Source organism: Anolis sagrei, chromosome 5 (assembly GCF_037176765.1).
Source record: "Anolis sagrei isolate rAnoSag1 chromosome 5, rAnoSag1.mat, whole genome shotgun sequence".
Lineage (NCBI taxonomy): Eukaryota > Metazoa > Chordata > Lepidosauria > Squamata > Dactyloidae > Anolis > Anolis sagrei.
Window position 1 is genome coordinate 90493804 of NC_090025.1, and position 24743 is coordinate 90518546.

Genomic DNA, 24743 nt, shown 5'->3' on the forward strand with positions numbered 1-24743 from the left:
TAACCCTAACCCTAACCACACCTCGAATCACATTGTGTCTAACCTTAACTCTAACCCTAACTCTCTTCTGGCTTGGTCGGACCACACCTGGAATCACAATTTTTCTCAACCTAACCCTAACACTAACCCTAACTCTCTCTTCTGCCTTGGTCAGACCACACCTGGAATCACATTGTGTGTAACCCTGACCCTAACCCTAACCCTAACCCTATCCCTAACTCTAACCCTAAGCATATTGTTTCTAAAATTAACCCTAACGCTGAACCTAACCCTCACCCTAACCCTAACTCTCTTCTGGCTTGGTCAGACCACACCTGGAATTACATTGTTTCTAAATCTAACCCTTACTTTACTTACTTAGGCGATCCCTCGTTGGACGAGTAAGATGGTCTTCCATCATGGGTTTCCTTGTGGGTCCGCATGTGGCTGTGGAGCCCTATTCTTGCTCTGCATCTTCTTCCGCAGTGAGGGCATTGGTTTCCAGGTGGGAGGCGGTCCCGGTCGGGGTTGGCTTGACGCGCCTTCCTCCTGGCACGTTTCTCTCTTTCACCCTCCACTCGTGCCTCCTCGAATCCTGCAGCACTGCTGGTCACAGCTGACCTCCAGCTGGAGCGCTCATGGGCCAGGGCCTCCCAGTTCTCAGTGTCTATGCCAGAGTTTTTAAGGTTGGCTTTGAGCCCATCTTTAAATCTCTTTTCCTGTCCACCAACATTCCGTTTTCCGTTCTTGAGTTCGGAGTAGAGCAACTGCTTTGGGAGACGGTGGTCAGGCATCCGGACAACGTGGCCTGTCCAGCGGAGTTGATGTTGGAGGACCATTGCTTCAATGCTGGTGGTCTTTGCTTCCTCCAGCACGCTGACGTTTGTCCGTTTGTCTTCCCAGGAGATTTGCAGGATTTTCCGGAGGCAGCGCTGATGGAATCGTTCCAGGAGCTGCATGTGACGTCTGTAGACAGTCCACGTCTCACAGGCATAGAGCAGGGTTGGGAGGACAATAGCTTTATAGACAAGCACCTTAGTATCCCTACGGATGTCCCGGTCCTCAAACACTCTCTGCTTCATTCGGGAAAATGCTGCACTTGCAGAGCTCAGGCGGTGTTGTATTTCGGCGTCGATGTTGACTTTGGTGGAGAGGTGGCTGCCAAGGTAGCGGAAATGGTCGACATTTTCTAATGTTACACCATTAAGCTGTATCTCTGGCATTGGAGAGGGGGCGGCTGGTGACTGCTGGAACAGCACTTTGGTTTTCTCGATGTTCAGTGACAGGCCAAGCTTTCTGTATGCTTCTGCAAAGGTGTTAAGAGTGGCTTGTAGATCTTCTTCTGTATGCGCACAGACGACATTGTCATCAGCATACTGGAGTTCTATAACAGATGTTGTTGTGACCTTGGTTTTGGCTTTCAGTCTGCTGAGGTTAAATAGCTTGCCGTCTGTCCGATAGATGATTTCCACTCCGGTGGGAAGCTTCCCATCAACAAGGTGCAGTATCATGGCGATGAAGATGGAGAATAAAGTTGGGGCAATAACACATCCCTGTTTGACACCCGATTCCACCTTAAATGGGTCACTTTGGGAGCCATTGCTGTCCAAGACTGTTGCCATCATGTCATCGTGGAGGAGCCGCAGGATGTTCACGAATTTGCTTGGGCACCCGATTTTTTGGAGGATGGTCCAGAGAGCGCTGCGATTCACTGTGTCGAATGCCTTTGCAAGGTCGATGAATGCCATGTACAGAGGTTGGTTTTGTTCCCTGCATTTTTCTTGGAGCTGTCGTGCAGTGAAGATCATGTCCACGGTTCCTCTGGAGGGGCGGAAGCCGTTCTGGGATTCTGGGAGGGTGTCTTCTGAGAGGGGCAGAAGGCGGTTTGCAAGGATTCTTGCAAGGATTTTTCCAGCAGAGGTTAGAAGGGAGATACCTCGATAGTTTCCGCAGTCTGTTCTTTCCCCTTTTTTGAAGAGGGTGATGATGGTGGCATCCTTGAAGTCTGCTGGGATTTTCTCGGTCACCCACACTTTTTCTATGAGCTGGTGGAGTTGGTGTGTCAGCGCAGGTCCTCCCTCTTTAAAGATTTCAGCAGGGATCCCATCCGGTCCGCTGGCTTTGTTGTTCTTTTGTTGGCTGATGGCATTGCTGACTTCTTCCAAACTAGGCAGTGCTGCAAGCTCATCCCTGGTTTGTTGTTGCGGGATTTGTGAGAGGACCTCTTCGGCCACACTGGAGCTGCGGTTTAGGAGGCTTTGGTAGTGTTCTTTCCAACGTAGTGCAATTGACTTTTGGTCCTTCAGGAGTTTGGTTCCGTCTGATGAGCGTAGAGGCTGTATGCCATGGTTTCTTGGCCCATAGATGACCTTTGTGGCTTTGAAAAATCCTTGAGCATTATGGGTATCTGCCAGGTGTTGGATTTCTTCAGCCTTCTTTGTCCACCAGATGTTCTTGAGTTCTCTTGTCCTTCTTTGGACCTCAGCTTTTGCACTGGCGTAGATCTTTTTCTTAGCAGCACAGTTGATGTCTCTCTGCCATGTTTGGAAGGCTTTCCTTTTCTTGTCGATTAGCTGTTGGATCTCGATGTCATTTTCGTCAAACCAGTCTTGATGTTTCTTGGCTTGGTATCCAATAGTTTCTTCGCAGGCTTGGATGATGGAGGTCTTCAGTTTGTTCCAATGTTCCTCAACATTTTCGGGGTGTACTGTGGGTAGATGGTCCTTGAGTGCTGTTTGGAGATGGGCTCGCCTGGAGGGCTCCTGAAGGGCTTGGGTGTTCATTTTGCGCCTTGTCTTTCTTCCTTGGAGTCTGCGCTTGGGGGCGATCTTGATAGCCATCGTGGATCGGATTAGCCTGTGGTCGGTCCAGCAGTCGTCAGCACCTGTCATGGCTCTTGTGAGGAGTACGTCACGGCGGTCTCTGGCACGTGTGATTACATAGTCTAACAGGTGCCAATGCTTTGACCGGGGGTGCTTCCATGATGTCTTGAACTTGTTTTTCTGGCGGAAGAGCGTGTTGGTGATGACAAGGTTGTGCTCCGCACATTTGGTGAGAAGCAGGATGCCATTCGAGTTGCTGTTTCCAACCCCGTCTTTTCCTATGGTGCCTGGCCACAGGTCGAAGTCTCGCCCGACTCTTGCATTGAAGTCCCCCAGGAGAATGATTTTGTCCTCCTTAGGTATCCCCGATAGGACAGTGTCCAGCTGATAGTAGAATTTCTCCTTGATGTCTTCATCAGCGTCTAGTGTTGGTGCATAGGCACTTATGATGGTTGCCCGTTGGTTTTTGGCAGGATCGATTCGGAGGGTGGAGAGTCGTTCGTTGATGCCAGTGGGTGCTTCGGACAGATGTTTCATCAGATCATTTCTTATAGCGAAGCCAACTCCGTGCATTCTTTGGTCTTCTTCGGGCAGTCCCTTCCAGAAGAAGGTGTAGCCTCCTTTTTCTTCCTTCAGCTGTCCCTCTCCTGCTCTCCGGGTCTCCTGAAGGGCTGCTATGTCGATGTTGAAGCGTCCCAGCTCCCTTGCGATGATGGCAGTTCTGCGTTCGGGGCGTTCACTGCCACTGTTGTCCATCAGTGTCCGTACGTTCCACGTACCGAAGTTCATTTTTCTTTTTTGGCCGCAGGATGGTGACCCCACTGGACGCGGCAGTCCAGTCAGGGATAAGTGAGGCAGACTATGTTTAGGGCACCTTTTCTAGCCCCCTCCCCGTGTGGGGTGAGCAGAGTGGGTCCTAAAAAGGGCTGCTCAGTCGCGGATACAGCTGCCGAACTACTCAACTGCCTCGGACCTTGAGGTAGAACGACTGAGTCCGTACCCACCGCCCATGTGCCAGTCTGTGACTAGGGGCTTCCAGATTTCACAGTCCTGCCCCCGTCGCCACTCGCTGGTCGCCATGGGACTTTGGTTGCTTGGTTTTTATTTTCTTTGGAAGACGCCTGTGCGTGGGTTTTTTTAATGTGTGGAGGTCAGTGCACAACTGAACAACACACAGTCTTCACAGAGTGAGGTTCCACTGGTGATGTAGTTTAACACAATGACCGTGGCTTCTCAGTCTGTTGCAGCCTTCTTCCGCCTTCGCAGCCGTTGTAACATGTGCCATGTTATCCTCCGCCTGCTCCGCCGTTGAGGTCTTTGGGTCTTCGGACTGTGCTTGGTCTGGGACCTCCCCCGCGGCCACTCCTGGGAGTGCACGACTCCAGTTGTTGTGCCCACAGGTTCATCGGAACACGCAAGCCCCCTCACCACGACAAGGTGACAGTCCATCGAGGGGGGAATCTAACCCTAACCTTAACCTTAACCCTAAAACTTACAATAACTCTCTTCTGCTTTGGTCAGACCATACCTGGGTTCACATTGTTTCTAAGCCTAAGCCTAAACCTAAGCCTAAACCTAAGCCTAACCCTTAACCTAACCCTAACCCTAATGATCTCTCCTCTGCTTTGGTCAGACCACACCTGGATTCAGATTGTGTCTACCATAACACTAACCCTAACCCTAACCACACCTCGAATCACATTGTGTCTAACCCTAACTCTAACCATAACTCTCTCTTCTGCATTGGTCAGACCACACCTGGAATCACATTGTGTGTAACCCTGACCCTAACCCTAACCCTAACCCTAACCGTAACTCTAACCATAACCCTAACCCTAACCCTGATCCTAATCCTAACCCTAACTTATGCTTAGTCAGACCACACCTAGAATCACATTATGTAAAAACCCTAACCATAACCCTAAACCTAACCCTAACGATAACTCTCTTCTGCCTTACTCAGAACACACCTTGAATCACATTATGACTAACCCTAACCCTAATCCTAACCCTAACTCTCTTCTGCCTTGGTCAGACCTCACCGGGAATCACGCTGTGTCTAACCGTAACCCTAATCCTAACCCTAACACTAATCATATTGTTTCTAAAATTAACCCTAACGCTAAACCTAACCTTCACCCTCACCCTAACTCTCTTCTGCCTTGGTCAGACCACACCTGGAATTACAATGTTTCTAAATCTAACCCTGACCCTAACCTTAACGCTAACCCGAACCCTAACACTTACACTAACTCTCTTCTGCCTTGGTCAGACCACACCTGGGTTCAGATTGTGCCTACCATAACACTAACCCTAACCCTAACTACATCTCGAATCACATTGTGTCTAACCCTAACTCTAACCCTAACTCTCTTCTGCCTTGGGCAAATCACACCTGGAATTACAATTTTTCTAAATGTAACCCTAACCTTAACGCTAACCCTAACCCTAACACTTACACTAACTCTCTTCTGCCTTGGTCAGACCACACCTGGGTTCAGATTGTGCCTACCATAACACTAACCCTAACTCTAACCACATCTCGAATCACATTGTGTCTAACCCTAACTCTAACCGTAACTCTCTTCTGCCTTGGGCAGACCACACCTGGAATTACAATGTTTCTAAATCTAACCCTAACCTTTACCCTAACCCTAACACTTACACTTAACTCTCTTCCAACTTGGTCAGACCTCACCTGGGTTCACATTGTGTCTAAGCCTAACTCTAACCATAAACCTAACCCTAACCCTAATGATCTCTCTTCTGCCTTGGTCAGACCACACCTGGATTCAGATTGTGTCTACCATAACACTAACCCTAACCATAACCACATCTCGAATCACATTGTGTCTAACCCTAACTCTAACCCTAACTGTCTTCTGGCTTGGTCAGACCACACCTGGAATCACAATTTTTCTCAAGCTAACTATGCCGTCACGCCTGGGGCTATAGAGGAAGAGACATGGACGTGACTGCTTTCCCCAGGGGATTGCTTCTTGCCCTCCTTTAGGGAACTGGAACTCCCAAGGACCAGAACACAACAAGTGACTCGAAATGGTGTTTATTGTTAACAGTTAGTTCTCTTTCTTAGGTACAAATGTAATGTTTCAACTGGGAAAACCACTTTATAAACTCTAAAGTCCAGGGTCCTAGGAGTAATAAGCTGAGAAGCGTTTCCTGTTCCCTCCCTCACAATGGCTATGGATGCCAGAGCATACCACAACCCCCGTTCAGTGGCCTAAATTGAAGGACAAGACCTTCCTATGGTGCCAAAGAACTGGAATGAAGGCGCCTGAGGTCTTCACAACTCTATTCAGGGTGGTCTGAATGTAAAGAATAAGACTCAGGGGTCAAAACCTAAGAACTGGTAGTAAAAAATGCCTTGACCAGGGGCTTTTGGGCCAAGCTTTTGGACACGTCCATCCAATGAGTCTTTTACTGAGGTAAAAAAGGTGAGGGAGAAACCTTCCCTTTCTCCCTTGGTAGGGGCAGAGCCTAAACAACAGAACTTGGGAAACAAGCCAATTGGTGCACAACAACAATAAATTGACAGCTATAATAATCAATTAAATTTAACTATACATGTACAAGGTAGACAGAAATAAAATGGCAGTTTAAAATCCTGCAACTAACAGTTCTAAGTATATGAGGCGCCACACGCGCCGTCACACTAACCCTAACAACACTAACCCTAACTCACTCTTCTGCCTTGGTCAAACCACACCTGGAATCACACTGTGTGTAACCCTGACCCTAACCCTAACCCTAACCCTAGCCCTAACCCTAACCCTAACCATAACCCTAAACCTCACCCTAATGATAACTCTCTTCGGCCTTGGTCACACCACACCTGGAATCACATTATGTCTAACCCTAACCCTAATCCTAACCCTAACTCTCTTCTGCCTTGTTCAGACCTCACCGGGAATCACGTTGTGTCTAACCCTAACCCTAATCATATTGTTTCTAAAATTAACCCTAACGCTAAACCTAACCCTCACCCTCACCCTAACTCCCTTCTGCCTTGGTCAGACCACACCTGGAATTACAATGTTTCTAAATCTAAACCTAAACCTAACCCTAACCTTAACCCTAATGATCTCTCTTCTGCCTTGGTCAGACCACACCTGGATTCAGATTGTGTCTACCATAACACTAACCCTAACCCTAACCACATCTCGAATCACATTGTGTCTAACCCTAACTCTCTTCTAGGTTGGTTGGTCCACACCATCACAATTTTCTCAACCTAACCCTAACACTAACCCTAACTCTCTCTTTTGCCTTGGTCAAACCACACCTGGAATCACATTGTGTGTAACCCTGACCCTAACCCTTACCCTAACCCTAAGCACTCTTTCTGACCCACCGGGTGAGGAAAACGCTCACATTTTTGACAAAACGTGAGACCTTCAAACTTGACCATTTTCAAGAATTTGGCTTTTTCTGAATCTCCGGTTGAGGAAATCGCTCACATTTTTGACAAAACGTGACATCTTCCAAACTTGACCATTTTCAAAAATTGGGCCTTTTCTCTAACCCTCACATTTTTGACAAAACGTGAAATCTTACAAACTTGACCATTTTTAAAATTTTGGCCTTTTCTGAATCTCCGGGTGAGGAAAACGCAGAATATGTAAGAAAAAGTGACATCTTCCAAACTTGACCATTTTCAAAAAATTGGCCTTTTCTGAATCTCCGGGTGAGGCAAACACTCACATTTTTGACAAAACGTGACATCTTCCAAACGACCATTTTTTAAATTTTGGCCTTTTCTGAATCTCCGGGTGAGGAAATCGCAGAATATGTAAGAAAAAGTGACATCTTCCAAATTGCGCCGATTTCCTCACCCGGTGTGTTGGAAAAGGCCAAATTCTTGAAAAGTTTTGAAGGTGTCACGTTTTGTAAAAAATGTGAGCGTTTTCCTCACCCGGTGGGTCAGAAAGAGTGAAATCTATGAAAATGGTAAACTTTGGAAGATGTCATGTTTTGTCAAAATTGTGAGCGATTTCCTCACCCGATGGGTCGGAAATGGTGAAATCTGTGAAAATGGTCAAGTTTCAAAGATGTCAGGATTTTTCAGTAGGAGGAAAAGGAGGTCGGAAAAGGCCAAATTCTTGAAAATTGTCAAGTTTGGAAGGTGTCACATTATTTACAAAATGTGAGCGTTTTCCTCACCCGGTGGGTCAGAAAAGATGAAAATGGTCAAGTTTCAAAGATGTCAGGATTTTTCACTAGGAGGGTATAATCTATTTCTGATACTGTAAATGTTTTCAAAGCAAGTTCCTCAGAAATAGCCATATACGTGAAATTTGTCACATAGGTAGGAATTCAACTGCTTTTTAATCTTTGAGTGGTTTCAATGCTCGCTGCTCAGAAATGGCCAAATGCATGAAGTTTGTCACCAGGAGGATATCAGCTATTTCTGATACTGTGAATGTTTCAGATGCAAGTTCCTCAGAAATATCCATATACGTGGGTTTGTGAGGAGTTAAACTGTTTTTTAATCTTTGAGTGTTTTCAATCTAACTGCTAAGAAATGGCCAAATGCAAACTCTCAGATATTTAAAAAACAGTTGAAAACTTTCAAAGTATCAGAAAACTTTCAAAGTACCCTCCCAATGTGACAAACTTAATGCATTTGGCCCTTACCGAGCAGCTAGCATTGAAAACATTCACTCTATCAGAAATAGTTGATATTCTCCCATATATGGCTATTTCTGAGGAACAATGTGACAAACCATGCATTTGGCCATTTCTGAGCAGGCCTTCTGAGCCTGAAAACACTCAAGGATGCAAAAACAGTTGAATTCCTCCCAGTGTGACGAACTTAATGTATATGGCTACTTCTGAGGAACTTTCATTGAAAACATTCACAGTATCAGAAATAGTTGATAAAGATATCAACTCAAAGATTATAAAATAGTTGAACTCACAATGTATTTCTGAGGAACTTGCTTTGAAAACATTTACAGTATCAGAAATAGTTGATATCCTCCCAATGTGACAAACTTCATGCATTTGGCCATTTCTGAGCAGCTAGCATGGAAAACATTCACACTATCAGAAATAGTTGATATTCTCCCATATATAGCTATTTCTGAGGAACAATGTGACAAAACATGCATTTGGCCATTTCTGAGCAGCTAGCATGGAAAACATTCACACTATCAGAAATAGTTGATATTCTCCCATATATAGCTATTTCTGAGGAACAATGTGACAAACCATGCATTTGGCCAATTCTGAGCAGCTAGCATTGAAAACACTCAATGATTCAAAAATAGTTGAATTCCTGCCTATGTGACAAATTTCCGTATATAGCCATGTACGGAAATCTGAGGAACTTTCATTGAAAACATTCCCAGTATCAGAAATAGTTTATATCCTCCCAATGGGACAAACTTAATGCATTTGGCCAATTCTAAGCAGCTAGCATTGAAAATTCAAAACAGTTGAACTCCTCCCAATGTGAGACATTTCACGTATATGGCTACTTCTGAGGAAATTGCATTGAAAACATTCCCAGTATCAGAAATAGTTGATATCCTCCCAATGTGACAAACTTCATGAATTTGGTCATTTCTGAGCAGCTAGCATTGAAAACACTCAAAGATTCAAAAACAGTTTAACTCCTCCCAATGTGACAAATTTCACGTATATGGCCAATTCTAAGCAGCTAGCATTGAAAACACTCAATGATTCAAAAACTGTTGTTCATTCGTTCAGTCACCTCCGACTTTGTGACCTCATGGACGAGCCTACGCCAGAACTCCCTGTCAGCCGTCACCACCCCCAGCTCCTTCAAGGTCAGTCCAGTCACTTCAAGGATGCCATACATCCATCTTGCCCCTCTTCCTTTTACTTTCCACTTTCCCCAACATAATTGGCTTCTCTAGACTTTGCTGTCTCCTCATGATGTGGCCAAAGTACTTCAACTTTGTCTCTAGTATCCTTCCCTCCAATGAGCAGTCGGGCTTTATTTCCTGGAGGATAGACTGGTTGGATCTTATTTATTTATTTACGACATTTATATGCCGCTCTTCTCACCCCGAAGGGGACTCAGAGCGGCTTACAAGGTATATATACATGTTGTTGTTGTTGTTCATTCGTTCAGTCGTCTCCGACTCTTCGTGACGTCATGGACCAGCCCACGCCAGAGCTCTCTGTCGGCCGTCACCACCCCCAGCTCCTTCAAGGTCAGTCCAGTCACTTTAAGGATGCCATCCATCCATCTTGCCCTTGGTCGGCCTCTCTTCCTTTTACCTTCCACTTTCCCCAGCATAATTGTCTTCTCTAGGCTTTGCTGTCTTCTCATGTGGCCAAAGTACTTCAGCTTTGTCTCTAGTATCCTTCCCTCCAATGAGCAGTCGGGCTTTATTTCCTGGAGGATGGACTGGTTGGATCTTCTCGCAGTCCAAGGCACTCTCAGAACTTTCCTCCAACACCACAGTTCAAAAGCATTGATCTTCCTTCGCTCAGCCTTCCCTAAGGTCCAGCTCTCACATCCGTAGGTTACTACAGGGAATACCATGCCTTTGACTATGCGGATCTTTGTTACCAGTGTAATGTCTCTACTCTTTACTATTTTATCAAGACTGGACATTGCTCTCCTCCCAAGAAGCATCTTCTGATTTCCTGGCCACAGTCTGCATCTGCAGTAATCTTTGCACCTAGAAATACAAAGTCTGTCACGGCCTCCACATTTTCTCCTTCTATTTTCCAGTTGTCAATCATTCTTGTTGCCATAATCTTGGTTTTTTTGATGTTTAGCTGTAACCCAGCTTTTGCGCTTTCTTCTTTCACCTTGATTAGAAGGCTCCTCAGCTCCTCCTCGCTTTCGGCCATCAGAGTGGTGTCATCTGCATATCTGAGGTTGTTAATGTTTCTTCTACAATATATTATTAACATAGTACAATATCAGTTTTAAATATTGCTATATTGCACTATATCAATTATACTTTAATATTATTAGTAATATTACATGTAATATAAATATATAATTATAATATCATATTATTATTATTATTATTATATTGCATTACATCACAATATTATAAATATTATATGTATATACAATATATTATATATTATATTATAACATATTATTAGAATAGCACAGGAGACAAGATGGTGCTGTCCCCTGGCCTCCCCTCTCTTCGCTCTGGCCCAGAGCGGCAGTTGGTGCTGGGGGGAGGGTTCTCCAACGGATGGCAAATGCAGGAGACAAGATGGATCTTCTCACACTCCAAGGCAGTCTCAGAACTTTCCTCCAACACCACAGTTCAAAAGCTCTTCCTTTGCTCAGCTTTCCCTAAGGTCCAGCTCCAACATCCGTAGGTTACTACAGGGAATACCATGGCTTTGACTATGTGGATCTTTGTTGCCAGTCTGATGTCTTTACTCTTTACTATTTTATCAAGATTGGACATTGCTCTCCTCCCAAGAAGTAAGCGTCTTCTGATTTCCTGGCCACAGTCTGCATCTGCAGTAATCTTTGCACCTAGAAATACAAAGTCTGTCACGGCCTCCACATTTTCTCCTTCTATTTTCCAGTTGTCAATCATTCTTGTTGCCATAAGGAGTTCAATTCTTTTTAAATATCTGAGTGTTTTTAATGCTAGCTGCTCAGAATTGGCCAAATGCATGGTTTGTCATGCATTTTTTGATGTTTAGCTGCAACCCAGATTTCCGCTTTTTTCTTTCACCTTGATTAGAAGGCTCCTCAGCTTCTCCTTGCTTTCAGCCATCAGAGTGGTGTCATCTGCATATCTGAGGTTGTTAATGTTTCTTACAGCAATTTTCACTCCAGCTTTGCATTCATCAAGCCTCGCACATCGCATGATGTGTTCTGCATACAAGTTAAAAAGGTTGGGTGAGAGTATGCAGCCTCGACAATCTTGAACCAGTCTGTTGTTCTGTGGTCAGTTCTTACTGTTGCTACTTGGTCCTTGTACAGATTCGTCAGGAGAGAGACAAGGTGGCTTGGTATGCCCATCCCACCAAGAACTTGCCACAATTTATTATGATACACACAAAGGCTTTTAGAATTTCAAATTTCACGTATATAGCTATTTCTGAGGAACAATGTGACAAACCATGCATTTGGCCATTTCTGAGCATTGAAAACATTCACACTATCAGAAATAGTTGATATTCCTCCCAATGTGACAAACTTCATGCATTTGGCCATGTCTGAGCAGCTAGCATTGAAAACATTCACACTATCAGAAATAGTTGATATTCCTCCCAATGTGACAAACTTCATGCATTTGGACATTTCTGAGCAGCTAGCATTGAAAACATTCACACTATCAGAAATAGTTGATATTCCTCCCAATGTGACAAACTTCATCCATTTGGCCATGTCTGAGCAGCTAGCATTGAAAACATTCACACTACCAGAAATAGTTGATATTCTCCCATATATGGCTATTTCTGAGGAATTCCTCCCTCTGTGACAAATTTGCCGTATATAGCTATTTCCGAGGAACCATGTGACAAACAATGCATTTGGCCATTTCTAAGCAGCTAGCATTGAAAACATTCACATTATCAGAAATAATTGATTTCCTCCCATTGTGACAAACTTCAGGCTTTGGCCAATTCTGAGCAGCTAGCATTGAAAACACTCAGAGATTCACAAACATTTGAACTCTTCCCAAAGTGACACATTTCACGTATATGGCTATTTCCGAGGAACTTGCACTGAAAACTTTCAAAGTATCAGAAATAGTTGGTATCCTCCTATTGTGACAAACTCCCAATGTGACACATCTCACCTATATGGCTATTTCTGAGGAACTTGCATTGAAAACTTTCACAGTATCAGAAAGAGTTGATATCCTCCTAACGTGACAAACTTAATGCATTTGGCCATTTCTGAGCAGCTAACACTCAAAAACACTCAAAGATGTAAAAACAGTTGAATTCCTCCCAGTGTGACAAACTTCATGTATATGGCTACTTCTGAGAAACTTGCATTGAAAACATTCACAGTATCAGAAATAGATGATAAGGATATCAATTAAAAGATTAGAAAATAGTTGAACTCCCAATGTGACAAATTTCACGTATATGGCTATAGCTGAGGAACTTGCTTTGGAAACATTTACAGTATCAGAAATAGTTGATATCCTCCCAATGTGACAAACTTCATGTATACGGCCACTTCTGAGCAACATGCATTGAAAACATTCACAGTATCAGAAATAGCTGATATCCTCCTTATAGTGACAAGCTTCATGAATTTCGCCATTTCTGAGCAGCTAGCATTGAAAACACTCAAAGATTAGAAAACAGTTGAATTCCTCCCAATGTGACAAACTTCATTTATATGGCTATTTCTGAGGAACTTGCATTGAAAATATTCACAGTTTCAGAAATAATTGATATCCTTCCAATGTAACAAATGTCATGAATTTCGCCATTTCTGAGCAGCTAGCATTGAAAACACTCAAAGATTAGAAAACAGTTGAATTCCTCCCAGTGTTGTAATATTTTGGTTTGGTTCAATTCCATCATTGGTGATGTTCAGAATGCTCTTTGATTGTAGGTGAACTATAAATCCCCCCCAAATGTCATATTACAATATGTGACAAACTTCCCGTATATGGCTATTTCTGAGGAACATCCTCCAAATGTGACAAACTTCATGTATATGGCTACTTCTGAGGAAATTGCATTGAAAACATTCCCAGTATCAGAAATAGTTGATATCCTTCCAATGTGACAAACTTCATGAATTTGGCCATTTCTGAGCAGCTAGCATTGAAAACACTCAAAGATTCAAAAACAGTTGACTTCCCCCAATGTGAAAAAAATTACGTATAAGGCTATTTCTGAGGAACAATGTGACAAACCATGCATTTGGCCATTTCTGAGCAGCTAGCACTGAAAACACTCAAAGTTGGAAAAACTGTTGAATTCCTCCCAGTGTGACAAACTTCATGCGTTTGGACAATTCTGAGCAGCTAAGCATTGAAAACAATCAGAAATTCAAAAACAGTTGAACTCCTCCCAATGTGACACATTTCACATGAGTAATTATTGGCCAGTCAGCTCAAAACATATTTATTCAGTAAAATGCCCACACAAGACTAGAAGCATTTCAGTTCTGTGAAGTTACTTCTTTTAAAATGTTCTCAATGCTAGTGTAGTTATAATGTTATCTTCCCCCACAACGCTATAGCCTCCTCATTGTATGCTTCAGTTGGAGGCTGACTTTATGATTCTTCATCATCTTGCTGATTTCTTTTCTGGTGAGACAATCAAGAAAGTGAGTTGATAATTTCTAAAAAGCATTCTTTCCAGAAAAGCAAAAGAGGCAAAGCAAAAGAGGCTACTTTTGGACATTATTAGTTATTAAAATGAGGAAAAGTCATATTGGTTGTTGCCTCCAATTGTAGGAAATCATCAATATTATCCAAAAGAATATACACCTAAAAGCCAAACATTTCTAGGAGAAATATTAATAATATAATTTTCTTTTAAATGTGAAAAACTCCAAGGAAATTGAAGACTAAAGGACTTCTTATACATTAGATACACAAGTTCACTGCTGATACAACATACTGTATCTCTGCATTCAAGCTATCTGTTTTGAGCAACTGTGTAAAAATCCACTGTGTAAAAATCCATTCCCTTCCCTAATATTTCAGAACTTGACATTAATACTTTGACCACAAACTGTTAATGGAACCAGTGGGTTTGTTGGGTAACTCAACAAAATATATGGGCTTTCCACAGAAGTTGAGGAAGCAGGAACCCATTTTGTTTCCTTCTGCTTCAGGATAAGCTTAGTTTAAATTTAACTGCTTTCAGCGCTGCTTTTTTTGAGAGGCGGGGCTTCCTGAGTTTAAAAATTAACTGCTTTTTTTGAGAGGCGGGGCTTCCTGAGTTTAAAAATTAACTGCTTTGTTTGAGAGGCGGGGCTTCCTGGTTATCCTATATAAACCAGTGTCTGAACCCAAGGGGCAGCTGGGCTTTCCACAGAAGTTGAGGAAGCAGGAACCCATTTTGTTTCCTTCTGCTTCAGGATAAGCTTTGTTTAAATTTAACTGCTTTCAGTGCTGCTTGTTTGAGAGGAGGGGCTTCCTGAGTTTAAAAATTGACTGCTTTGTTTGAGAGGAGGGGCTTCCTGAGTTTAAAAATTAACTGATGGCGCGCGCGAACTCGTACACTCAGTAACCTATACTTTCACCCCTGCAAACAGACAACATAAAACACACACCAAGAGGAGGTCATTAGCAACCTCCAGATGGAACAAACACGAAAACTTCCCGTCTCATACACAAGCTGTGGCATGTTCAGCTTTTTCACACTACCATTACTCAATTACATCTGCCCCAAGTGTAAACAGATCACTTGCATGGAACACAGGATCCGACAACTCGAGGACCGTATTAAGACCCTTAAGGGCATTCAGGAACTTGAGCTGTTCTTAGACACCACACACTACACTGTCCTAGACACGCAGCCCATATCACACCAACATTACGGGGAGGCTCAACAGAACAGCACCTCAGATGTGGACAACCCTCAGGCTTGGAGAAATGTCACCCTTAGAAGGACACATAGGACCCGGAAGCCTCCTCAGAATACCTCCGCTCAGCTGCAGTTACACAATAGATTCCAAGTTCTCACACAACTATCACCTGACCAAGAAACACAACATATTGGGGAAGACCAGAATGGCTTAGATACTGATCAGTGGCTCATCCTTGATCAGTGTGCAGGGGATAGCCCTGACTGGGACAACACTTCACAACATTCACACTTGCGCAATCGTGCAGGTGTACCATCCCCAACCATAGACCAGGTGCAACAGGAACACATACAGGAGAACCATAGGCTCTTGGACGAATCTCAATGGATTGTCCTTGACGAATGCACCGGGGATGTCGAGGAGGAGGACAACACTTTTCACCTACACAATTCACACCAACAGGATCACTTTTCTGGAGACCTACACACTACATTGCACAAAAGGGGCCCTGTCATTCCTGAAAGTAAACAGGTCTTGGTAGTAGGCGACTCCCTCCTTAGAGGAACGGAAGCTGTCATTTCCAGACCAGATGGGATGGCTCGAGAAATATGCTGCCTACCGGGGGCAAAAATACACCATATCACTCAGAGGCTCACCAGGCTCCTCAAGCCCTATCACCGTCCTCCCCTCATGTTGATTCATGTAGGAACCAATGATACTGCAAGGCATACGTTTCAAAAGATCACAAATGATTTTCGAGCTCTAGGAGCAAAGCTAAAAGAATGTAATGTACAGGTGGTCTTTTCAAGCCTCCTCCCTGTTGTAAGACACGGACCAACAAGAGCCAGAAAAATAGTACAGGTCAATGACTGGCTTAGAAAATGGTGTCAGGAGGAACGCTTTGGCTTCCTCGACCATGGCCTGCTTTTCCAGGAGGATGGCCTACTGGCAAGGGATGGGGTGCATCTCACACAAGTAGGAAAACACCTTTTTGCTCACAGACTCGCAAACCTCATTAGACGCACTTTAAACTAGGTCAACCGGGGGAGGGGGACAACAGCCTTGCGAACAATACTTTACCCATAATGTCTGAGAATCACCAGAAGGCTAAACGGAGGGCTGCACAAACACAACAAGGACCAAGTACCAAAAGCACAATAATCCCAATTAAACAGCTCAAGGGAAGATTCCAGGGGCTCACATGTCTTTACACTAATGCACAGAGCATGGGAAATAAACAAGACGAACTACAACATTTAGCACAACACCACAAATATGATATCATAGCCATCACTGAAACCTGGTGGGATGACTCCTATCGCTGGAATGTAGATATCGAGGGGTATAACCTCTTTCACAGAAACCGAACAAAGGGGAGAGGAGGCGGAGTAGCCTTATATGTCAAAAACTCTTATGCTGCAGAAGAGATTCAAGACAGAAATCTGGGAAACCAGCTTGAAATCATCTGGATAAGAATCAAGGGAACTGGGACTCAAAAAGATGTCGTTGTAGGCGTCTACTACAGACTCCCAAGCCAGGAGGAAGAACTTGATGAAGTCTTCTGCCAACAGTTGACCAAACAGGCACAGAGAAGAGATGTAGTAGTCATGGGCGATTTCAACTATCCCGATATTTGCTGGACAACAAACTCGGCCAAGAGTACAAGGTCCAACAAATTCCTCGCTTGCCTTGCAGACAATTTCATGGTCCAGAAGGTAGAAGAAGCAACAAGGGGATTGGCTACTCTTGATCTCATCCTAACAAATGTGGAGGACCTGATCGATGTGGTCAAAGTGGTAGGATCCTTAGGGGCAAGTGACCATGTGCTCCTGCAATTTGAGGTACAAAGGAAGGCCGAAACTAAGACAAGTCAAATCCGCATTTTGGACTTTAGGAGAGCTGATTTCCAAAAAATGAAGGAAACGCTGAGCAGCATTCCGTGGACACAGATACTAAAAGACAAGGGAGTTATGGATGGATGGGAATTTCTCAAGAGTGAAATACTCAAGGCGCAATTGCAAACTGCGCCAACAAAGAGAAAAAATAGGACAAGTGCAAAGAAGCCAGAATGGATGTCCAAAGAACTTCTAACTGTGCTAAGACAAAAAAGAGACATGCACAAGAAGTGGAAAAAGGGAGAAATCACCAAAGAAGAATTCAAACAAATAGCCAACACCTGTAGGGAAAAGGTCCGCAAGGCTAAAGCAAAAAACGAGCTCAGACTTGCCAGGGACATTAAAAACAATAAAAAGGGCTTCTATTCTTATGTCAGTAGAAAAAGGAAAAACAGCGAGGCGATAGGACCTCTTCGAGGAGAAGATGGGGCAATGCTGACAGGGGATAGGGAAAAGGCAGAACTACTTAATGCCTTCTTTGCCTCGGTCTTCTCACAAAAAGAGAGTCTTCAACCTCAGCAAGATGGAGTGGATGAGGGATTGGAGGACATCCAACCCCAAATTGGGAAAGAAGTCGTCCAGGAATACCTGGCTGCTCTTAATGAGTTCAAGTCTCCAGGGCCGGATCAACTACAACCCAGAGTATTGAAGGAACTAGCGGAAGTCATTTCGGAACCATTGGCAACCATCTTTGAGAGTTCTTAGAGAACGGGAGAAGTTCCAGCAGATTGGAGGAGGGCCAATGTGGTCCCAATCTTCAAAAAGGGAAAAAAGGATGACCCAAACAACTACTGTCTGGTCAGCCTCACGTCGATACCGGGCAAGATTCTGGAAAAGATTGTTAAGGAAGCGGTCTGCAAACACTTAGAAACAAATGCAGTCATCGCTAATAGTCAACATGGATTTATCAAAAACAAGTCATGCCAGACTAATCTGATCTCTTTCTTCGATAGAGCTACAAGCTGGGGAATGCCGTGGATGTAGCGTACCTGGATTTCAGTAAGGCCTTCGACAAGGTCCACCATGACCTTCTGGCAAGGAAACTAGTCCAATGTGGGCTAGGCAAAACTACGGTGAGGTGGATCTGTAATTGGTTAAGTAGACGAACACAGAGAGTGCTCACTAATGCTTCCTCTTCATCTTGGAAGGAAGTGACGAGCGGAGTGCCGCAGGGTTCCGTCCTGGGCCCGGTCCTGTTCAACGTCTTTATTAACAACTTAGATGAAGGGCTAGAAGGCATGATCATCAAGTTTGCAGACGACACCAAATTGGGAGGGATAGCCAATAGTCCAGAGGACAGGAGCAGAATTCAAAACAATCTTGACAGATTAGAGAGATGGGCCAAAACTAACAAAATGAAGTTCAACAGTGACAAATGCAAGATACTCCACTTTGGCAGAAAAAATGAAATGCAAAGATACAGAATGGGGGATGCCTGGCTCGAGAGCAGTATGTGTGAAAAAGATCTTGGAGTCCTTGTGGACAACAAGTTAAACATGAGCCAACAATGTGATGTGGTGGCAAAAAAAGCCAATGGGATTTTGGCCTGCATCAATAGGATCTAAGGAAGTAATGCTACCCCTCTATTCTGCTTTGGTTAGACCACATCTGGAATATTGTGTCCAATTCTGGGCACCACAATTCAAGAGAGATATTGACAAGCTGGAATGTGTCCAGAGGAGGGCGACTAAAATGATCAGGGGTCTGGAGAACAAGCCCTATGAGGAGCGGCTTAGGGAACTGGGCATGTTTAGCCTGAAGAAGAGAAGGCTGAGAGGAGATATGATAGCCATGTATAAATATGTGAGAGGAAGCCACAGGGAGGAGGGAGCAAGCTTGTTTTCTGCTTCCTTGGAGACTAGGACGCGGAACAATGGCTTCAAACTACAAGAGAGGAGATTCCATCTGAACATGAGGAAGAACTTCCTGACTGTGAGAGCTGTTCAGCAGTGGAACTCTCTGCCCCGGAGTGTGGTGGAGGCTCCTTCTTTGGAAGCTTTTAAGCAGAGGCTGGATGGCCATTTGTCAGGGGTGATTTGAATGCAATGTTCCTGCTTCTTGGCAGGGGGTTGGACTGGATGGCCCATGAGGTCTCTTCCAACTCTTTGATTCTATGATTCTATGATTCTATATGCTGGTTCAGTGCTGATATGTGACCGTAAAAAACCAAGGCCATCTTGCAATCCAGATGTAGTTCTTTTAGCTTTTACTCAAGAAATCTCATTCTGAGAGAAAAGCGGGGTACAAATCCAATAAATATATTTAAAATAAATAAATAAGGATCTGAATTTTTTCAGGGGGAAAACATCCTCATTTTTTTCAAGGCACTTCTTCATGCTATGAAATTACAGATTTCACCAATCAAAACGTCTGGGGCTTTTTAGTGAACATCTGTCTTTCACTACTTTGGCAAAGTCTAAAAAAGGATCCAGCTAATAGGCCAAGAAAGGATTTAGTAATTATATAGATCACTCTACATAATAAGTAAACAGACACATGTTCTGTCAGGAAAAAAATTCAAGTGAACACATTTTTTCTGGATTTGTTATTTTTTCTGTAGTTGCAACAACACAAAAATCTTTATTGAAACTTTTTTTGATGAGCTTTCAATCTGTGGGGCAGCAAGTGTTTTTTAGCTTCTTCCTTATGCTCAAACAGTGATAACTTGTCAAAAAGCTAGTCATTGATTTTAAGGGAAAACTTATTAAGACCACGATGCCAAATATTTACTAAAAAGAATGTCTGAATGAAAACTTCAGGTAGAGGCCAAATGTCACTTTGGGAGTTGACAATAGGCTGCAAGAACTTGCAGCACACATATAGGTCTGCCTTTGGAAAGACAGATTTTGCAAGTTTTTAAAATTACTGTATATACTCAAGTATAAGCCTAGCTTTTCAACCCTTGTTTTAGACTGAAAAAGTCTCCCTCGGCTTACACTCAAGTCAAAGTTATTTATTATTTTACTCTCTCTTTGTTGTTGTTATTATTACATTTATTATTTTGCTCTATTATTATTATAGTTATCATTTTACTTTATTATTATTACATTATTTTAATTTATGTGTTATTAAATTTATTATTTTACTCTGTTATTATTGCATTTATTATTTCACTCTATTATTATTCCATTTATTATTTTACTGCATTTATTATTATTGGAAGGATACGTAAGCACATTTACGTTGAAGAAGGTTAGGGCAGTCTTGTCGTAAATTACAATTCTATATAAATATTCAAAAACATTTAACCTACTGATGCCTCAATTAATGTAATGTATCTATTTTTATTTTGAAATGAACCAGTAGCTTCTGAATGTCTCACCCTCGGCTTATACTTGAGTCAATCCGTTTTCCCAGTTTTTGTGGTAAAATTAAGTGACTTGGCTTATATTTGGGTCGGCTTATACTTGAGTATATACTTGAGTATATCTACTCAGGCTATTTCCATATTGCTTATTCTAGTAGAGGAAGAAGTAGAAAGAAATAATTACTTTCAAATCATTGCAGCAATACCCCATCAAATCATTTTCCTTGCCCTGTAAAAACTAGTTATAACCCTAATCTGTTAGTGATACAGGAACAGCATTATAATGCTTTCTTTATATATTAAAATGTATCATATTAAATTATATCAAGTTATTAGTATTTTTTAATTTTTTAGCAATTTTTAGCAAAGAGAGAGACAGGTTAGGGGGACACTGCTGAATAATGGAGGTGGAGAAGTTGACAGATCAAAGGCTGCCACAGTGGAAAGCCTGGGCAAATAATAAAACTGCCATATGATATTTCCATATGCACAGCTCTTGCCGCAGTAAGGAAGAATCCAAGACTAATAAGCATATCTCATATCAACCAAGAAAATGGAAAGGGCAGGGAAAAGTATCAAAATGTCTTTCTTTTTCCTTTTTCTCTAGGAGGCAATTGTGAAGTGGTCTCATCCATCTTAGATGCTGTCTTGCAGCACATTGGCATGTGGAATGCCTTTCCAAGCACTGCTTCCATAAAGACTATTTTTAAGATTTAATCCTCACTTTTATCAATGGATAAGTTCTGACATTAAAAAGCTTTTAGACTTTACTTCATTTTCTCGTAGTTAATCAAGGATAATAGAAGGATTTGACACGAGAAGAGGCTGGCACATGTGGTATGACAAGAAGAAAATAGAAAAAAACTTTGGAAACCACTTTGTGCGTTCAGCCTTATATAAGATTTTGGAAAATTATAAACCAAAATTCTACCAGAAAACACCACTCTGGATTTCCCCATTAGAGGCAATCCATAGAAGAGAATGGGGAAGAGAAAATTGGCCGACGTATAAAGAGATCCTCAAAATACAAGAAGATACACATGAAATCTCAGGAAGAACTTAAGTCAACATATAAGACTATAACATGGCTCCAATATAGACAAATTCAAGAATTTTACCATAAACATAAAAATTGGGATTCTCAGAAAAAGATACAATATGGGACAAAATACTGTTGACAAAAAAGAAGACAATAGCAAAAATTTATAAAATCTTGTTGCGATGGTCTACGGAACAAGAACAGGTTAAGGACTGCATGATAAAGTGGGCTGCACATATTAGAAGACCAATAAAAATGGAAGAATGAAAACTAATGTGGAAGGAAAAAAATACACATATTCTTTTGATCTACAAGAAAATTGGTACAAGATGATGTACCAGTGGTACATCACACCACAAAAATTGGCAAAATTTTATTAAAATGTTAAAGATTGCTGTTAGAAATGTGGCACTCAAACCTTCTTCCATATGTGGTGGGGGTGTAAAATTGCAAATAATTATTGGTTAATGATTAATGAAAATATTTAGAAAATTTTAAAAATAAAATTTCAACTGAAACCTGAATACTATTTACTAGGGATAACAGATATGAATATGAACAAGAATCAAGATATCCTATTCAACTATATGATAACTGCAGCCAGAATTCATATTTGCAAGACATTGGAAGACAAAAGAAAACCCAACGGAAGATGAATGGAAATTAAAAATAATGGATATAAAAAATAGATTAACCTTTTTTAAAAAAAAGATATGAAGACAAACCCAAATGCCCTACAGACTGGACTTTATTAGACTCCCCCCCCCCCAAAAAAAACTAGATGGATGATGCAATTATGAGAAGGCGGAGAGCCTAATTACAATTGAAATGCAGGAGACTAATTGCCCAGAAAGGATTAGAATTTGGAAGTCGACAAGAAGATTTTTATTTTTAATTTTAATATTTTTCTTTTTTCCTTTCCCCCCCCTTTTCTTTTTTCTTCTTCTTTTTTCTTTGCTTTTTTTTCAAATAATTTTTTTCTTTTTTCAAAGAAAAAATGGTGGAAAGAGTGTGTGTGTGTGTGTATATATATATATATATACACACACATACATATATACACACACACACACACACTCTTTCCACCATTTTTCTATTTTTTTCTTTCCCTTTTTTCTATTTTCTATTTTTATTTCTTATTTCATTTTTTTGCCTTTCATTCCTCTTCAGCCTTTTTATTCCCACTCCCATTAGTAAGGAAACCTCTGTACCCTTTTTACCATAGTTAACCTCCTTTCCTTTGTTCCTTTTCACCAATCTAATATTTTTACCCCCTTTTACCTATCCCCTCCTATCCCCCTTTTTTCTTTCTTCTCCATCCTTTTTTTATTTATTCCTTTTTTTCCTCCCCTTTATCTCCCCCCCTTCCCCCCTAAACCATCAATAATTTTTTTTTAAAAAAGGATCCTGTGAGGGTATGTAATTAATTAAATTATGATTTTTTTCAACTCATGTCTAGCTAGCAGATTGTCTGTACTTTTCCCTTTGGATATATCTAGGATGAACTATCATTTTTATCAAGTTGAAGCATTTCATAACATTTAAGAACCAGTGTCTAACTTTTCCAACCCTGACTCCTTTTCTTCATGTATTTGTGTCTGTGTAGGTTGCCAGTGTGAAGATAAGGATCGTCCTGTCAATGATGAGGATAACAATGGTTAAGTTGTTCTAAGAGTATTTCCTCTGCAGATCAGAATATGAATACTATAAATGTAAAAATTATCAAGATTTATACTTGCTTTATCTCTTGAGCATTATTATAATGTGGCAATCTGTGTAAACAAATAGCCAGTGGTTTAGCATCCCACCAAAAGAATCATACTGCTTTGAAGTATGTGTATTGAAAAAACTCAGATCAAAGGTTTGAATACAATCTTGATATATTTCCCTATCAAACAGTGATTGTGGGTCTGAACACTTTCATAGTTTTGAACATCAGATACTACAGTTTCATGTTTTTTGTAGTATTTAGCTGCCAGTGATAGATCCATTCTTTTATGCAATGTACTTACCAGTTTGAGCAAGTCAATTAATTTGTAAACATCTTCTCCAGTGGAAAGGTCTACAAAATCTTTGGGTAGTCTGTAACTGAGATAGGGACTAGGCTGAACAGTGAGATTGCTGTTGGTACAACGGAATGATGGATAGTCCTAATTTGGGTGAAAAGAAAACAAGAAATGGCATCTTGAAATTACCATTGCATTTATTTTAAACATTTTAAATATTTTGTGTATTTTAAATCTGTTTATTTTAATTGGGCTGTTTGTTTGTTTTATCTTGTTACTGCATAGGGCATTGAATGTTTGCAATTTTGTTTCTGGAAGCTGCCCTGAGTCCCCTATAGAGAGATAGGGCGGGTTAGAAATCTATGATGATGATGATGATGATTATGGAGCCCCCGGTGGCGCAGTGGGTTAAACCCCTGTGCCAGCAGGACTGAAGACCGACAGGTCACAGGTTCGAATCCGGGGAGAGGCGGATGAGCTCCCTCTATCAACTCCAGCTCCACATGCGGGGACATGAGAGAAGCCTTCTACAAGGATGATTAAAAAAAACAAGACATCAAATCATCCGGGCGTCCCCTGGGCAACGTCCTTGCAGACGGTCAATTCTCTCACACCAGAAACAACTTGCAGATTCTCAAGTTGCTCCTGACACGACAAAAAATATTATTATTATTATTATTATTATTATTATTATTATTATTAAGGTAAAGGTTTCCCCTTGACATTAATTCTAGTCATGTCCGACTCTGGGAGGTGGTGCTCATCTCCATTTCTAAGCCGAAGAGCCAGCATTGTCCGTAGACACTCCAAAGTCATGTGGTTGGCATGACTGCATGGAGTGCCACTACCTTCCTTCCGGAGCAGTACCTATTGATCTACTCACATTTACATGTTTTCGAAGTGCTAGGTTGGCAGAAACTGGGCCTAATAGCGACAGCTTACCCAGCTCCCCGGATTGGAATAGCCAACCTTTTGGTCAGCAAGTTCAGCAGTTTAACCTGCTGCGCCACCAGGGGCTATTATTGTTATTATTATTGACACAAACTTATTTATTTACAGTATTTCTATACAGTATGACACAGCAAACAAGATATATATGCGGATTTTGTATTATTATTCTATTATTATTAGTATTTTACTGACACAAAAGCACAATATGTCACAGCAAATGAGATCTATATGCTGGATATCACAAAATCACAAGT

At 41.8% G+C, this 24743-nt stretch overlaps 1 protein-coding gene and 1 long non-coding RNA gene across 7 annotated transcripts in view; both read right to left on the reverse strand.

Annotated features, from left to right (window-relative positions):
* Positions 1-5849: 5849 nt before the first annotated feature.
* On the reverse strand, positions 5850-10800 carry LOC137097174 (uncharacterized). The gene is made up of 2 exons (XR_010910022.1): positions 7054-10800; positions 5850-6474 (listed from the first exon to the last, which is right to left on the reverse strand). It is a non-coding gene; the product is annotated as an uncharacterized lncRNA (long non-coding RNA).
* A 3061-nt stretch (positions 10801-13861) lies between these two features.
* Positions 13862-24743, reverse strand: part of CDC123 (cell division cycle 123) — a 350374-nt gene continuing 339492 nt past the window's right edge. For 5 of the 6 annotated variants that reach the window (XM_067468869.1, XM_067468872.1, XM_060778273.2 and 2 more), the window contains 2 exons: positions 23545-23682; positions 13862-14062 (listed from right to left, as the gene is read on the reverse strand). In XM_067468869.1, the coding sequence (XP_067324970.1) occupies positions 14030-14062; positions 23545-23682 (171 nt within the window). In that variant the 3' untranslated portion in view covers positions 13862-14029. The remainder of the gene's footprint in view (positions 14063-23544; positions 23683-24743) is intronic. The other variant, XM_067468873.1, reaches the window with a different exon arrangement.